Raw genomic sequence first — 12370 nt, forward strand, 5'->3', positions numbered from 1 at the left:
GAGCCTCTTGTTTTGAGTGTTTGTTCATCAAGGCTTTGGGATGAGAATCTCATCAAGCTACACTTTTGCTCTGTATGAGATTTGTTTGTTGACTTTGTCAGCGGTTTTGATTTTGACTGCAGAGTCTGAGTTCATGGAGCATTTTGACCTATGTTTCTTCTGAGTAGCTTTTCTTAGGTGAAACACTCCGTCGGATAGTAAGGTCATTGTTGCTCACTCCCTTAGAATAGCTCAAGAACTCAACAACAGTCCAAATACACCATGAATTACGAAATTGTAACATGTTTTACATGCTTTAGATCATACAACCATTAGGTTTCTCATAGCTTACTTTCTTTTTTGAAGCTCGTTCCGAGGGTATAAACTAAATGCCCACATAAAGTTAAGGCTTCAATGGCAGAGAAGAACTAATACCCGACTCTTTGATCGATCTTGAAGAGTCTGCTTTTGATTCGTCATCTCCTTCCATCTGTTTTGCTTTAAGCACAGTCTATTCAACGGAGACCTCGCAAGACGTCAAAGCCAGGATCAAATCCAATGGTCAATATACTCCGAAACTTGACTATGCCCATCCCGAATCCTCGTCCCTTCATTGTCATTTCTTTTGTTAATATTGTCATATTCCTGCGTCTTAGGGAATTTTGAGACCTTATAATATCTATGTCATGTATTAAAACACTTTGTTATTGAGAATTTATGCAATTGTCACCGAGCTGAGGTGGTTTAGGGCAAAGATCCTCTTAGCAGTCGAAGGGGGTTTAAGTGGAGATAAGTCACTGTTTCCGAGGTATTTGTTCTTTCTCTTTCTCTTTCTGTCTTATTATTGAGTGGTCAAGGTAATGAACTCAAAAAGGCATCAGAGTAAGGCCATGTCGCGTAGGTTTTATCTTGATCTCAGGACTGTGGATTTAAAGGTGATTGGTGGTTAGGTTTTGTATACCAGACTACAATTTTTTAATATGATATAGCGAGAATAGTACGGGTTGGGACGTAGAATCAATCTGCTTCTATCTGCGGAAATAAGAAAGCATTGTAGATTGCTTTGTGGGAAAGGGAACAATCCTTACACCCACGATTTCCGGTACCTTTTGTATAGTGTTATGTATGTTAAGCAATCTGATTACAGCTGTGTCATTGGTATTCATATTCCTTAAACTGGTGTATCAGAACACATATTTCCCCCCCTATGTCTTGTGTACAGCAAAACTGTCTTTAAAACAGAAGGAAACCACACTTCTGTAAGACTTTAGACATAGTTATTACGAAAAGAACGTAAGGACAATCTCCTAGATCAATTATGAAAGAATGAGTAGATCTATAGCTCTATATCTATGATAAAGGAGATTATCCAGGGCAGACATGAGTAACCGAAGATCCAAGAAATAGCGTATTACACGAGCTGAAGTCACTTGTAGAACACACCATAGTCATCCTCTCCCACCAAAACCAACACGGTGATGTTCGCAAATAGAGATGAGGGTTTGAAGTTGAGAATTGCCATCGACTAGTATATCATTATGAACGCCAACTTTATGCTACCCATCCACCCATCTCATTGCTCCCACCCGATCCAGCCACGCTGTCTTATTACTGTACATCTACATTCCTACACCAAGCCTCCATTTATCGTACAATCCTCCTTTCCTCTGAAATCTTTTTGTACATCCGCATACTAGCATGCTCGTCTGTTGTTTTAAGTTTGCGTGGGTACGTGGAGGAGATGTTTGCTGGTTGATTGATGAATGTTTTTACAAAGGTGGCAAGAGGAATTCGCTCCATGAACTTGAGAAGAATGCTATTGCGACCTGAGATGTATGTTAGCCAGTTTCTCCCAAATCAATCCATCCTCTCCTTTCGCAATCTCTTCCATCCTCCACCCATCTCCTTCTTTCTCCGTTCTGCAATAGCTACCCCGTCTTCCCCCGACAAGCCAAATAAACAAAGAGAATCAAACTCACCCCGAAAATAGCCACACTCCTCACAACACTCGCATTCTCTGGCGCTGTAATCGCGCTATACGCTTCCCCGAAATATCCCTTGCTGCCTTGTTTTCCGACGACACGTCCCTGGGATACGCGGAGAGAGTTTTGTTTTGGTGCCATAGTTGCTTGGTTCGGGTGGGATAGTGTTTGGATCGTGTGGTGAGGATTCGATTGATGTGGTGATGGGCGTTCGTATATTTTTTGGATGAAGCTTTGACTGTCGATATATTTATTGATGCCTGAGGTTGAGAAAGCGTCATGATCATGTGATTCACCTCGATTCATCATACCACTCCATATATATTACTCACCACACCTCCCATCTCATAACCCCTCCCATCTAAACCATTGAATCTCTCCATCATCCAATGCCAAAATGACCTCCTCAAACGCCGGTGGGTTTCTCACCTCCCTCCCCTCACCCTCCCCCTCCACTACCTCCACATCCAGCACCTCAAACCTCCCCCATCCCCGCCAACACCCCCTTAAACCCGGATCCCAAAAAGAAGACGCCGCGCGAAGGTATGTAGAAGCGAGGTTACTCCATATATCACGACGGTACGCGAAGAAATTCCAGCCGGAGCTGGAAAATGATGAGGTGAGGGGGTATACGAATATGAAGGATGTGTGTAAGGATTTGGGGGATGTGGTGGATGTTTTGTGGCTTAGTGGGACACGTGAGTTTTTCAGTTTCTTTTGTTTTGAATTCTTGGGGTGGAATTCGGTATTAATGAGAATGTGAAGCGAATCTACAAATCCCCAATCTCATCAATATAGCATCACTATTTATCACGTATATTACCGCTTTTCCGCCGGCACCTCTCGCTACATTTCGCTTTCTAAGGAAACTGGATCATGTGTTTGCGAGTATGATCAGGGGCGTTGATCGGGAAAGCGGGGAGAGACTGCCCGGGTTTGGGTTTGAGGGGAGGGGGATGAGTCGGACGGATATGGTGAGGGTGAAGAGCCTGGTGGAGGGGACGAGGGTGGGTGTTGTGGAGTATATGGGGAGGGTGGGGGAGATAGAGGAGGAGGAGGAAGAAAGTGAGGTGAGTGGAAGTGAAGCGGAGGGGAGTGCGGGGGTGGGTGGTTGGGGTGATATGGAAGAGGATTCGGATCTGGAAATGGATGTTGCGAGGGTTTATGAGTTTACTTTGGTTGCGTTGAATGAGTTTGGGTTTGGGTTTGTGCCGGAGGAGGAGAGGATTGGGATCCAGACTGGGAGTACGACGAGGACTACTGGGACTGGATGAGGGCTGATTCATGGGTTCTGCATTTGAATGGACCTTCGATAAAAGATGGCGTTTGGTGTTTTGGGATGAGGTGATTTACCAACAGGAGAAATATAGAGCTGCACTGGGATTATGTGATCCTCAGACGAACTATGATCTTCATATCATATTAGGTCTGAAACTCAAAATTAAATCATGATCCGGCAGGTCAGCAAGACAAAGTACAATGTACAATATTCAAGTTAAATAACTAGCCATGCTCGCACTCAGCAACCTAATTATGATTTTGTGGAAACTCAACTCAACTTATTCCGCGTTATTTTTGAGTGATCTAGATAACATCAAGTACACCCGCGAAAGAACGTTTCGAAGCCGTTGAGACTTCTAGTAAAGTCCTAATGATAACCTATCATTACTTCACATACATAATCTCTCATATGACTCCGAGACTCCCAGCTAAATCCTACCATTTTCCAAAATACAATCTTACTATCACAATTTCATACAAACAAGCTGCTAGAACAATTCTTACATACAGAGACACTTATGAGTTCTCAAGAGAAGAATAAAACGTGCTTATATATTGAAATCAGAAACAGAATTTACAAAATCATTTGGCAGACTTGTTTTGATTGAAAATCTCATCTGACATAGGCCTTTCCAAACAGGTATTTTCTTTGTTTAATTGACTGAATAACCAATATCTCCCTCATGCTCCCAATCCATTCATAATGTCAAAAGATTCCATCTCTATAGTAGACACCTCGCCTTATCCTCTGATCCTCGAACAATCGCTCTCGTCACGGGACATCCCCCGTCATTCCCTCGACAAAACATAGAATACATATACATCTCATATAAACACTCCTTAAAAAACTTCTCCTCCATGACAATTAAATGGGTTTTCATCGTCATCTACATTATAATCTTGTGACCCGCAATACCAGTAGCGCATCTAAACTAGGTAACAATATCTGCCCCAACCTAATTACACTCACACAATCCCCCCTCAAACCAAAACGAAATTTCCCATCTCAATACCCATCCCCACGTATTCATCACCCTGCAGTTCAGCCAAGAGCCATTCTTCCCGTAGAACCTGCATTCCGTACCTCAATCGCTTAACCCCACGGATTTAACCTCACACCCCAGCACTCGCAACCATCATAACCCCATGGATTTACCACACCTGGACGATATTACTTGTATTGCTCTCAGAGTCAGGCTTTAGGAATGGATATTATGCGTTGTGGACACGGAGATAGGGATTATACTTTAGTAGTATGGGAGGATGTGAACTAGTGGGATCTAGGGGTCTAGTCGCCACCATTCGTGACGTGGGCAGGAGTTGAGATGGGTTTTGTATAAGAGAAAGGGGATATCACGATTCAACGACCTCTTTATCTCAAATCACTCACAATTCAACTCATAGAGCAAATTTCATAATAAATAGCTCATCACAACTATGTCCGCCTCAATATCCACCATCCTAATTCTCGGCGCCACATCCGGAATCGGCGAAGCGTTCGCACGACACTACCACGCGCAGGGCAAAAAAGTAATAGCAACCGGCCGCCGCGTCTCGCATCTCTCAGCGTTACAAAATGAGCTCCCGGGCTTGGAAACCGCAATGTTAGATATCTCCAATATCGCTGCTCTCCCCGCGGCCCTCACCGATATCTGGAAAAACTATCCAGACATTGACGCAGTTTACATCTTGGCTGGACTGCAGCGATTGATTGATTTCAATCACCCAGAGAGTACAACGCCAGAGAATATCTCGAATGAGATCACCACGAATCTAACGGCGACGATTGTGGTTGCGCATACGGTGATACCGTATCTCCAAAAACTGGGGCGGGAGACGACCTTTTTGACGTGTTCCAGTGGTTTGGCGTATGTACCGCTAGAGTATTATCCTGTGTATGTTGCTACGAAGGCGGGGGTGCATAATTTTAGTGTGGCGTTGAGGTCGCAGTTATCTGATAGTCAGGTGAAGGTAAGTCTTTCCCAACCTTCTTTTTGAGTGAGATGTTTATGTTTCCAGGTCTTGGAATTGGCACCTCCATACGTGGATACGCCATTGAATAATGGATTCCGGGATAAATTGATTGAGAAGCAGGGAGGGCCGGAAAAGGCCATGAAACCTATGCCGTTGAAGGAGTACATGGATGCTGCTATTGCCAAGATTGAATCTGGAGAGAGGAAGGAGATTGCGGTTGGTTTTGCGGAAATGGGCGTTAACGCTTGGAGAGGAGCTTTTCAACCTATGCTTGACAGGATGGGAAATCGTGGTTGATTGACTTATGGATAGTCAAGATGGATCTCTTCGATTGAAGATGCTGGCGAGTGCAGGTTTCTAATTGAACCAAGACTCGGAATTCTGGAAAGCAGATTATTATTTAACTCAACTGTTCTATTTATGTGTCAGTAATCCAAATAGATTAAAGCCGTTATGAATACCCACTTACCTCTGTTCACATCGGTTGCATGGGAATCTGGAATTCTGGCGAGACTATCACTCCAACTTGTTGCGGCTGCGTCAAAATAAAATGATCCCAGGCATCCTATTACATCATCAACAAAAGTCCCTCAGGATCAACCTACACGAACTGTACATACCCAATTGAAATTTTTCGGAATGCTGAGATCGGAACCCAGAACATCCGACAGATTATCTTGTGTTCCAAATTCATAACCTTGGATATCTAAAGTAGGGTCAACCGTCGGTCCAGCAAAACTGGTGGGTGGAGGATATGTTGACGTTGTAAGTGTCCTGATATCCATCGCTTTCTTAGGCGTGATCTGATCATTGACTTTTTTGATCACTGCGTCAAGTATTCGAACCGATCGCCGAGCATCTCGACATTCATCAACAACATTAGCCCATAGTTCTCTCGATCCAGCTAGTAAGTCCATCTTTTCATTCTCCGTTATCCCGCATTCTGAGACCGATGATTCTGTTCCGCGACGCATATGCATGATATCAAGTGATAAAATCATAGCTGCGAGTAAGAAATCATGATTGAAAATTGTGAATTGAAACCATTTCATTGAAGATAACGGACCGTGTGGTTGGCATGCTCGATGTAGGGAGATCTGTTGTTGTAGTATCACCAACGCTGATGAGACGCAAGCCCGTCGAGAATAGTAAATCGTGCTGTCATTTGCACTCGTAGACTGAACGTCCCAGAACTTGCGGTGGAGGACGCAGGTCGATTTATGGAAAAAGTGCTGTAAGATGTATTTCTCCATGACTCGAAATGGAGGGTCTAATCTCATATCCTCCAAAGTTCGGAGCTGGAGATGTTCCGGTATTTCGTCTCTTCCTTGTTTTAATACGTGATCCAGTCTCAGAACATCTTCGTAGGGTTGTGGTCGAAGTGTGTGCAGGAATTCTAATACCTGCGCATAGCCGTTCATGATTCTAAATTTGACTATTTGGTAGCTGACAGGTGTGAGCTCGCTCAGTGGTCGTGACGGTGGTAACATGAGCATCTCTTCGTATAGCTCCTCTTCGTAAAGATTGCTTATGGGAAGTGTATCGTATTCGATAGTTTTGACGGCCGTTGGAAGCCCCACAAGAGCGGAAAAGATAAGATCGTGGGATTCTACAAGGTGCCAAAGACGCCTCCTCATTTCGCCTTGAAACGCGGATATACCAGAGTGTTCGGAAGGGTCACGATGATAGCCTTGTTGAAATGCTAAGCGTACCACAGTACCAGATATCAGCCAGGTACCCATATCACCGTCACTTTGATTCGAGTACTCCGACATTGCGTAAAGTAGTAAAGCTTCAATCATGAAGTCTACAGGCTTGGTGATGTCGGCAATGGTAATACATTGAGCACAACGGATTCGATACAAATCTGCTAACTCCAAGTAGTTTTTGACATATTCTTCTGGGACATCATTACTTGGGCCATAAGATTGCATTGCGTGACACAGTACACCATAGAGAAGTCCAATCCAGATAATTTTGGTTTGCAGCGGATCTTCCCAATGTTTCTCGGACTTAACATGATTAGTCTCTAATAGACGTGGCTGCTTCGGAATCTTACCTGCTTCAAAAATGTCGGCCTGTGAAATGCAACTGCACATCAATTAGCCAGCCGACGTTTGCAGACAGACCAGTTGACTCACATTGTGCCGGATTCGCAGGATTGTAAGATGAGAAAAACCTCGCAACCAGTTTTCGTCCAGCCTCGGGAAAAGGTAAAGTACTCAAAATCGTTTCATGATCTGGCAGCTCACCAAGACCACTTAGAAGCCCCAACTTCTGAGTTCTAAACTTTTGGTTATTCATATCGGTATAATCAATACGATCATTCTCCGCACTCCAAGCATCTTTCATGGCCCCCAACTACAATCCATTAGCAATCCATGAGCTCCCTTAACATTTTCCTTCTCCTCAAACTCAACAAAACAGGATTCCACACACCTCATTCAAAATAGCATCCCAATGCGTACTCCTCGTATCAACCGAAATCTTCTGTCCCCCCGCCTGCCTCGCCAACCCACAAACCTCTCCCCCAGGACTCCCCTCACTCTCCTCCCTCGGCTCAATCATCGACAAAATCGAATTCTCAAGCCGATTGATCCTTTTCCTCATCGTCTCCGCCTCCGAACGCCTCGTCGTACTAACATTCTTCTTCGGCACCTTTTCCGCATACGTGCACGAGGAAGCGTCCGTCTCACCGCGTACCACGCAGTTTTGACAGGGCTTTTCGCGGTTACATTTTAATCTAGAATACATGAGTTACTATGAGATATTATTAGTTTGAGAAGACGCACTTCCGAGTTCGACAGGATACACATGAGAGAGGGATTCGTCGGCGCGTTAGTCTCTGTCCATTTCCCCGAGAAGCGACACGTTTGCCTGTGACATGTCGCTCATCTTCCATTTTCAGAAATGTGTCAAGGGGATAGTTTGGACGGGGAGGAGGAATTGTACGGCATGGAGAGAATCTGCGGGTTTTGGGTTATTAATGAAGGAAATGCATCCGGGATGTGCTGACTCCAGTTGCGACTTGTAGCACTTCCCGAGGGACTGGTCGGATTTAAGAAGCGAAAACGTTGCCCCGCTTTTTGATTCGACCAATGGGATGGTAGGACTCTTATACGCATACCCGAAAGGACCAGCCCAGCTTCCTCTTATACCTACTTTTCTACTTTCACGGGTGTTAGTAAAGCCAGAGTCGGGGCCTGCAGATAGGATTGCAATTATTTTATGTCTTGAACCATGGAATCATGACTGACATGGAGACATGAACATAAGAGAAATTTCATCCACGGAAATACAATCATTGTCGACGTTTGACTTTCACTTGGATTATGAAAGTCTCGGTTGAAAGAAATATCGAACAATTTATGCTTTGAAACCAGAGAACTCAATTCTCTAGTTCAAGATATTTCTCACTATAATACTATGCTAGTCTACTACAAAATGAGTCACGTATCACTCAAACAGCCTCAACCTTAGTAGCATCACTAACCCTCTTTTCCCCCTCTCCTCCCACCTCTTTGTGCTCCAGTTCATTTTTCGCAAATTTCTCCTCAGGATCCATTTCCCCTCTCTCCATCTTAGCAGTATAAGTCTGTACCTTAGTCTTCCAAGCTGGAGTTCCAAGGAATCTGATACTTCCTGGGGTAGTATCATCGAAGATTGCGTCAACCTCTTCAAGAGGCTTCTGGGATGTTTCTGGGAATAGGAAAAAGACGTGGAGGAACATGGCAACGCAGAAAACGCCAAATAGGATGTAAACTTCCCAGCGGATGTTGGCGAAGGCAGGAGGAACGAAGTAGGCGAGTGCAAAGTTGAACGCTATGAGTTGTTAATACGAAGGGACGAGAGCGGATAATGAGACCACTTACCCCAATTTGCGGACGTTGCAAGTGCGACAGCCTTTCCTCGTACACGGAGAGGGTAAAGCTCTGATGGGTAGATCCACGAAACAGGGCCCCACGTTGGTGCGTATGAAGCCACAAATAAATACGTGCAAGCTATAACTGCTTTGCTTGGTGCACCCGTGATCTTGATGGATTCTGCCTCGCTAGCAAATTCTCCTGGTGCGGGAACAGTACCGTAGGTAGCGAGTAAACCGGCGTTTGTGAAGAGCCAGATCATCATTAGGGCGGCTCCGACGAGGAGGGTTGGGCGACGTCCCCACTTGTCAACGAAGAGAAGAGCAGGAATTGTCATGACCACGTTGATGATGTATTGAATGGAAGATGGAAGGAGGACGCTGTCACCAAGACCAGCCATTGTGAAGATGTAGGTAATGTAGTCTAGTGTCGTTAGCTTTGATCATTAAAACAGCAGTGATTCTACCCCAGTCAAGTAGGATGAAGGTGAAAAAAGATAAAAGCCCATAACTTACACATCATTACGTTCATTCCTGTCAATTGTGACCATATCTGCGTGAAGATACCAATGTGAGTCCTGTTAATCATCTTTGGGCTCAAGAGCTCAAGATATGTAACATCCGCATTAGCTCTTTCGAATTCGACGACCTCACGAATCTCGGCCATCTCCTTGTGGACAAATGGCGAGTCCTGGTCACCCTTCGCATGAGTCAAAGCCAAAACCATTTGGCATTCCTCCCATCGATCCTTCTTTGCGAGCCAACGTGGAGACTCTGGAAGGAATAGCATGGCTCCAAAAAGGAAGATTGCGGGAAGCATTTGAAGACCCCAAGGAACGCGGAATGCTGCAGTTCCGCTTATGGAAGAGCAACCATAAGAGATGTAGAACATGATCAGAATACCCCAGGTGATAGCCCCTAATATTGTCAGTCTAAATCATTGTGTGTGTGGATAGACTTACATTGCTGACATCCTACAAGTCTTCCTCGTTTACTTGGTGGAGCGATCTCCGTAATGTAAACTGGTACCTGAGCAGAACATATACCGACTGAGAAACCATTGATGATTCGACCGACAATCAACATTGCGATTCCATTTGAGGCGCAGACAATGATTGATCCGACACACCAGATGATTGCTCCAATTTGAATAGCTCTCTTACGTCCAAGGATGTCAGAAACGTAACCGGAGATCAACGCTCCTAGCCATGAACCTCCTGGCATGGCTGCTGTGATACCACCTGCATAAAATATGAGTTAGATACTTGGGAGCTGTGGAGCATTATAGCGTACCTTGAACATCAGCAGATGGACCTGAACATTTTCCATCAGTCTCGAGATACAATGGACCTTGGTTGAAGTAGCAGAGATATGGCTCGGTAGAGATGATGGCGGACATCGATGAGATATCGAAACCAAACAGCGCTCCACCGACCACGGCCACAGCCGCGATCACGTAGACGTTGCCTACGGTATACATTTCGAGGATTTGCTTAGTGAAAGAAGAATACGCAAGAAAGGATCTCTGGATGAGGATTAATTGGCATTGGGGACGCCTCCATTATATGCTTCCCCTCAAAGAGAACGGCAATCAAGTAGGACCGAATGACTGGAACCAAAACAGTGGTTACGTGAATAGCCAACATGAGATGTTCGAGAAGAACCAAACAAGATCCAGTAAATCTCTCCGCAACAACGGCTAAGCGGGACTGAAAGCTTCAACTGCGGAGACTCCATCCTCCAAGTTTGAACCCGCAAGGGGAAGCGCAAGGGATTTAGTGGATGCCGATCTTTTTGAGGGCATTCGCAGGAGTGGACGGGAGGTTTAAGCGACAGTAGGCTCCACGTTTTTCGAAGTATTCTGCCAAGTTTCCGTCAGATTGCTAGCGCTTTGATAGGGAGGCCTAGTCAATGAGATTATACTCCTTGAGGCAATCTTCTTGGCTATCGTCACAACCGCGTGGAACTTAAAGATTCCATCTTGAGGGCACCTTGGGGCGTTGCTTGTACGAGACAAGCGTCAGCGGGCAAGAGATACGGGTGGGGCACTGGAGAAATTCGAGCTTCAACTGTCACGACACTAGCTCGTGAATTATTTCATTGCCATCCCCAGACGGGAGGCGACTCTCACAGTAAGTATGGTTCTTGCTGCCTCACTCACATAGCCCTCTCATGCGCTCTGATGCTGCAACAAAATGAGAGAAAGATATGATTAAAATCCTTCTACTTTCAGTTTGGATCTTCAACAATGCCTCGTGACAGCTCTGTTGTACATGACATATGAGGCGCTATATCCTCCCCTCCCCCCCCCCCACTGACAAGCCACCCGCTGCAAACCCTCCCCCTCGGGGAAGGGTGGGGATAGGCATGGGGCTCCAAGTATGAGATCGAGTCTAGCATCTTCGGCGATGAAATCCAATACGAAGTGACAGCGCGGTGTGCAAACCGAAGACTGGTTTGAGCTGTAAGAATCGTGAATCTGAAGAGCTAGCATTTGAGATATATTACAATCTCCGCAGAAATTGATCGCAATCAAAACGCAACATTGCAGGCAGCTCCATCGTCTGATGGGAAACCAAAGAAAGTCAAAGAACACAAGAAACCCGGAAATAAATGAAGAGATAAAAACAGGCGTTTCTCACTTGAGAACGCGATACAGCAGCACCGTGACTCCTATACCGCTCAACAATTGCTATCTATGTAGCCAAAGAGGTCTTCAACATAGCAACTTTTCGGCGGACCATGACTGCAAATCGACTCGGTCTCAATTCTTCCGTAAATAATCAGCTCTGACGCCCGTAAAGGATGCATAGCAAACGGTCCGAATGTTAGACAATGCGGCCCCTCCATACCGAGTTTGTCTAGGATCTCGAATTGATTATCGGTCTGTTTGCTTGGTGGGGAATGGTCTGTTGGAAAAAGTGGCACCGAACTTGAGAAGTTGGAAATGTTACCATTTTCTCACGTGCTGATCAGATGTGTGTAAGGCGAAATTTATGCACGGATTTACGAAGGATTTATCAAAGTTATGAAAACCAGGCTCAAGCCGAGGGTTTGGGGTCGCGGAAAGCCCGTGGGGTAAATCGTGATGCCACCGCCCAACTTCAACCAAGACAGGACTTGCTAGGTTCTCACGCTCCAGGCGCGTTGCTTGCAATCGGCCCTGACCCTGAATCGAAAAGAGACTGACTACTGGATTCTTCGTGCTGTCAAACATTTCAATAATTTACTGCCTTTGGTTCATTTCATCCGCTGCAGGTAAGACGTGCGCAGTCACCCAGAAAGTTGTTTC

At 45.2% G+C, this 12370-nt stretch overlaps 5 protein-coding genes across 5 annotated transcripts; 2 read left to right on the forward strand and 3 right to left on the reverse strand.

Moving 5' to 3' along the window:
- Positions 1 to 1748: 1748 nt before the first annotated feature.
- On the reverse strand, positions 1749 to 2102 carry GLAREA_10338 (uncharacterized protein; the record flags this gene model as incomplete). The annotated part of the gene is made up of 2 exons (XM_008080388.1): positions 1749 to 1805; positions 1959 to 2102. The coding sequence occupies 2 exons, from the start codon at positions 2100 to 2102 to the stop codon at positions 1749 to 1751; spliced, it is 201 nt and encodes a 66-aa protein (XP_008078579.1).
- A 256-nt stretch (positions 2103 to 2358) lies between these two features.
- GLAREA_10339 (uncharacterized protein) lies at positions 2359 to 3235 on the forward strand (the record flags this gene model as incomplete). Its single annotated transcript, XM_008080389.1, has 2 exons — positions 2359 to 2659; positions 2727 to 3235. The coding sequence occupies 2 exons, from the start codon at positions 2359 to 2361 to the stop codon at positions 3233 to 3235; spliced, it is 810 nt and encodes a 269-aa protein (XP_008078580.1).
- A 1444-nt stretch (positions 3236 to 4679) lies between these two features.
- Positions 4680 to 5513, forward strand: GLAREA_10340 (NAD(P)-binding Rossmann-fold containing protein; the record flags this gene model as incomplete). Its single annotated transcript, XM_008080390.1, has 2 exons — positions 4680 to 5213; positions 5262 to 5513. The coding sequence occupies 2 exons, from the start codon at positions 4680 to 4682 to the stop codon at positions 5511 to 5513; spliced, it is 786 nt and encodes a 261-aa protein (XP_008078581.1).
- A 178-nt stretch (positions 5514 to 5691) lies between these two features.
- Positions 5692 to 8118, reverse strand: GLAREA_10341 (Zn2/Cys6 DNA-binding protein; the record flags this gene model as incomplete). The annotated part of the gene is made up of 6 exons (XM_008080391.1): positions 5692 to 5781; positions 5837 to 7228; positions 7276 to 7307; positions 7358 to 7577; positions 7656 to 7959; positions 8009 to 8118. 6 exons carry the CDS (start codon positions 8116 to 8118, stop codon positions 5692 to 5694), a joined length of 2148 nt encoding a protein of 715 aa, XP_008078582.1.
- Positions 8119 to 8676: 558 nt separating this feature from the next.
- Positions 8677 to 10558, reverse strand: GLAREA_10342 (MFS general substrate transporter; the record flags this gene model as incomplete). Its single annotated transcript, XM_008080392.1, has 5 exons — positions 8677 to 9038; positions 9089 to 9502; positions 9595 to 9996; positions 10041 to 10319; positions 10372 to 10558. 5 exons carry the CDS (start codon positions 10556 to 10558, stop codon positions 8677 to 8679), a joined length of 1644 nt encoding a protein of 547 aa, XP_008078583.1.
- Positions 10559 to 12370: the final 1812 nt, after the last annotated feature.

Source organism: Glarea lozoyensis (assembly GCF_000409485.1).
Source record: "Glarea lozoyensis ATCC 20868 chromosome Unknown GLAREA13, whole genome shotgun sequence".
NCBI lineage: Eukaryota > Fungi > Ascomycota > Leotiomycetes > Helotiales > Helotiaceae > Glarea > Glarea lozoyensis.